This window comes from Ammodytes marinus, assembly GCF_949987685.1.
Source record: "Ammodytes marinus genome assembly, chromosome: 12".
Classification (NCBI taxonomy): Eukaryota; Metazoa; Chordata; class Actinopteri; order Uranoscopiformes; family Ammodytidae; genus Ammodytes; species Ammodytes marinus.
The window spans coordinates 21009207-21013947 of record NC_137216.1 but is presented as its reverse complement, the minus strand read 5'-3'; the positions used below and the strand labels follow the sequence as shown (position 1 = coordinate 21013947).

General features: G+C 40.1%; 1 protein-coding gene across 2 annotated transcripts; it reads right to left on the bottom strand.

Moving 5' to 3' along the window:
* Positions 1-291: 291 nt before the first annotated feature.
* Positions 292-4269, bottom strand: otc (ornithine transcarbamylase). Of its 2 annotated transcripts, none has more exons than XM_080038112.1 (10): positions 4141-4269; positions 3884-4022; positions 3694-3775; positions 3198-3285; positions 2876-3029; positions 2646-2768; positions 2411-2464; positions 2188-2337; positions 1039-1176; positions 292-900 (listed from the first exon to the last, which is right to left on the bottom strand). In XM_080038112.1, exons 1-10 carry the CDS (start codon positions 4221-4223, stop codon positions 841-843), a joined length of 1071 nt encoding a protein of 356 aa, XP_079894238.1. In that variant the 5' UTR covers positions 4224-4269; the 3' UTR covers positions 292-840. The 2 variants fall into 2 exon arrangements, with proteins under 2 accessions (XP_079894238.1, XP_079894239.1); XM_080038113.1 differs by having other exon boundaries at positions 2188-2325.
* Positions 4270-4741: the final 472 nt, after the last annotated feature.

The following is a 4741-nucleotide window of genomic DNA, read 5'->3' as shown; positions in this document are numbered from 1 at the left end:
TTTCAGTATCACCACACTTTCACAGATGTGGACACTGAATTTAGAGGGGGTACAGATATGGAAAGCTTAAAATACAAAAGACACATCTGAACACATTCAAACTAAAAAACAAATTTTAACCATACCAAACATATAATGTATTATTTATTGACAGTTTATTAGCCCATTTGTGAACCCCTTTGTGTATTTTATATTACCAACCACTTTCTAAGGCCCCTTTTTTAACATTGCATGCATGGTTATACTGAAGTGACTTTAAATAAGTAATCTGCACTAATAATAAAATGTCGGTTTTAAGAACAAATCTTTGGCATTTTGCCTTTATTCAACATAGTATACAACAGAAAATACAGACAAGTGACATGAAGAGAGAGTTATGACATGAAACAACAAAAGGACCCTGACTCGATTTAAACAATTGTAAAGTCAAGACAACATTAAACAATTTCAAGAAATACACACTTTTGCTTCCTTTTCTGTAACACACATCTAGCGAAGACATTTCCATTGTAAACCTCACACTCAATCAAATCCTTGCTCTCTGTCACAGTTAATGTAGAACGTAAACACTTAACTTTAATGAATGCACTGTAGTGTAGTTTGAAATCAGACTGGTTTCTGTAGTCTCCTATGAAACAGTGCTACGGCAAACAGTGCTATCCGTGCTCTAAATCAGAACGTTTTGAACAGTGTAAACATTTACTTTGCTGGTGATCCCTGTAGTGTTGCAATGGTGCTATCAGCAGCTGACATCAGACACTGAACTAGTATGTATGTTTGGCAGTCGGTCTGTCATACATCATGACACACCCAATAAAAGCTCTACCCTAAAGCCGGAAGTTAAAACTTGAGCATGGGGATCTGTGGAGAGTAGTCAGTCAGCAGAGAAACCATCAGACCCTGAAGGAGAAGACAGTTATGAAGATTAGTTGACAGAGAATCAAACAGAGGAAGCAAATGCTATTATTCTGAAAACATCACCCATTAATATAGAACTAAACTATAGATAAAATAATAGCGTTTTAACAGGTCACTCACCATGATGGTCCACTTTCTGTTTTCTGCCTCAGGGAAGACGAGGGAGCGGGACGAGTAGAATACTTGGTCATCCACCTCCTCCATTTTCCGGGGGAGACAATGCAGGAAAGTCCAGTCTGGTTTGGCCACACTTCCTGTCTGTAATAGTGGACCAAGGGCCAAACATATGGACATTAACACTAACTCAGGGTGTTATAATACAAGGAAAAAGGAGACCATGGGCAATCCCTGTACTTGTCAGCTGAGTCATCTTTTGATATCATCATCTACAGAATTTATAACTTAACTTGTATGTAGACAGTGTACGTTTTTGGTAATGGTTGCTTAAAGATGAAGTAAGCGGTTTATTTATGTTAATATAAGTGTAAAATCGCTCTTTATTTATACAGTGATCACTTACATAATGTATGCGTTTCATGAAGCCGATCTTTCAGTCAGCTGCTTTGCATGTAATCGGCAAATAAACTTATTGTAGTATCCCGAAAATGTTATCCAATCAGAAGAGAGAACGCTACAAACCAACACTAGTCTCACTCATAGCATATACACTCCACGGTCTCACTGCAGGTGCACGCCAGAGCAACAGATGGGTGAATGTGTATGCGCCTACAATGGCGGAGCAGGAAAAAATCCTTTCCAATGTCTGTTTTGATGGTTTTTATCATGTTTTATCACACTTATGGATCTGAGATGATGCTAGATAACTTGCTGCTTGAAGACCGCAGTGCATTAATGTGGTGACGTAGGGACGAGCGAGGGGACTGCTAACTGCAGTAACTGACAGGAAGTTAGCTAAAAGAACCATTCCGCTTACAGCACCTTTAATTATATTGAATACACCATTTTTCGTCTACTTGTATGCACATAATAGTAAACTATCTTTCTGGCTCTCTTACTATGTTAATTTCGGTGTGTTTGTCTATTTCTTTCTTTTCAACATTTAGAGCAGTCTCAAACCGGAGTCAAATTCTTTGTATTTGTACATACTTGGCCTACTAAGCTGATATTCTAAATTTCTCCACATTTTGTTGCAGTTCTTTCTTCTCTAAAAATGTTCTAAAATTAGAATTTACTTCCCAGATATAAAGATACATGGGAGTCGGAAAAGATTTTGCCTCCAAATAATACAAAGACAAAGCTCTTCTTCACCTTCATTGTAATCTGGTAACCGCCAAAGTCTATGAGCCTCTTTTTCTTCTCCTCCTCCTGTCCCATGCTGACCCAGGTGTCGGTGACCAAAACATTGCTGCCGTGGGCGGCCTCCATCGGGTCGGAGGTCAGAATGAGCTGGGTTCCATGCTGAGGAAAAATGCAATATTATGAATATAATAAGAAGTTTGTATTTAATTACGACACCTGAAGAGGACCTCACCTCTTTGGAGAGTCTTTGTGCCTCTTGAATAACACTCCTGTCTGGCTCATAGCCCTGTAAATTAAGATACAGTGTTAGCTTAGTTCATTAGTAGGATTATTGACATTCATGTCCATAAACTTCTCTTCTCACAAGAGATTAGAGGGTGACAGCACGCACCAATACCTGCAAATGACAAAAAAAACAATAGAAAACAGGAGTCAAGTGTTCTCTACAACATCAAGACGAGGCAAACCTTTGGAGTAGCGATCTTAAGATGAACTCCCAGTTTGGCAGCAGTCATCATGAAGGAGTGGAGGACATTGTTCCCATCTCCAATCCAGCTCACGGTCAGTCCACTAAGTGACCCATAGTGTTCCTGGAAGAGAACGGGATAGTGATTTACAAAACACCCTGTCATTATAATTTTTACTGTGTGGAAATTTTAGAAGGCCTACACAGTATAATAGTGAGGAGTTGCTGCACCTGCAAAGTGAGGAAGTCAGCCAGAATCTGGATTGGGTGGTAAAGGTCAGACAGTCCGTTGATGATGGGAATGGATCCTTCTTTAACCAGTTCCTCCAGCGTGGAGTGGCTGTACACTCGTGCCAAGACAATATCACAGAGTCCTGAGAGGACCCTGTGGTAATAAGAGGTTAGAGATTATGTAGGTAGGCATATAACTACGGAGCAGTGGATTTCCATGGAGTGACAGATAAGTGCACATATGCCACCCTGAATCCAACCGTTGCCTGAGATTAATTTTATTATATTTCGACATTTGAAAACCTAAATCATAAAGACTCACCTAGCTGTGTCTGTGCTACTCTCATTCACTCCCAGGTGGATGTCCTGAGAGGTGAGGAAACACGGGTGTCCGCCCAGCAAAGCAAAACCTAGAATTTTGAGATTATGACAACTTCAATTAAAGTGTTTTTCAAAATGTAGGAATATTTTAGGCAAATAAGAACAACACCTTGTGTTGAAAGGGGGGTCATACAAGGTAAAAGAGGAGTGGAAACAGTCCACCACATGCAGACTGCTTTTTTCCTGGGCTAGACTGGAAGTCGCATTTCAGCAGTTCTTTTGTGTCTGCTTTAACAATGATCTTTACAGCGCTGAACAACACAATGATGACTAGTATCAACCCAGCGAACATGCAGTATCAGATGTTACAATTCCGTTTAAAAATGTTGTCTCTTTACGTCATTTTAAGTGTGAATCTGACATTTAAAAGTTGCCCTCCTCCAATATTTTTGTTCATTGGATTGTGCAAGAGAAGCGCATGGCACACACATGCACACCTGTTTCTGTGGACATTCTTGTCCTGGTGCTCCTCTTCTCGAATATCATTGCAATCGACTTTCCTTGCAGAAGAGGGAGATACTGAAATAGAAAGGACACGTAGCTTCCTAAATTTGACCCATTTAGAGGTTGCACGGGGACACTAAGAAATGCACACTGCAGTCAAAATGAGTTTGTGATGTTAGCGACCTGTTTTTCATGCTTGATTCGATGTTTTAGGTCTCTTGACACCCACAACAGTCTCTTGATTTCATCTGAGCTGAAATCTTTCAGAGTGAGAAAGCTGCGACCCTTTAAATTCACTGAACCGAGGGAAGCCACTCCCGTGCTGGGGGGAGAAACATATGCAGGGCATAATGCATGTATTACTGCTTGTAATAACAATAAGACTGACTGCCATTATTGTTTGTCAACTCTACCAAATTAAGTTTTCTGGAGTTTCTTACCTAAATCCTCGCGGCAGGCTGCTCTGGAACGTTTTCAAACACTTGAAAACGGTGCAGTTTGCAGATAATAGCTTAGTAGCCATTGCGGCTCAGACCGAGAATTCAATGCAAAGCGTAATGTTGTGGGAATATTTCATCAGAGAGAAAAGTCAACTTTCATTCACTGAAAATCCCAGACCACATGCTGCCAGGGCTACTGGCCAATTGGCAGGGTGGAAATCACTGACGTCACCGCGCTACCCGGTAGTGAGGCGTGGCTTCCTTCAAGAACAGTTTACTCAGGAGATTACTGTTCTGTTGATGTGGACTATTGACAACTAAAAATATGATGAAGACCGCTTTTTGGTTATCAATTGTATAATATATATGTGGGCTACTAAATTAAAAGTGGTGAGTAAAATGTACTTCATATGGCAAAGTAGATAGTTAAAACTAGATTTTCAACAGCTATGAAAAACTAGCACTCCTAGATCCCTGCTTTCTTGGCTTCTTCTGGGGAAAAGACTAAACGTTGTTTTCATTTATTATCAAGCAGCAAGTTACATGGTCAAAAGCAATATCTTGATCTCACAGAAGTCAAATAGATAGGCCTATATCCAAA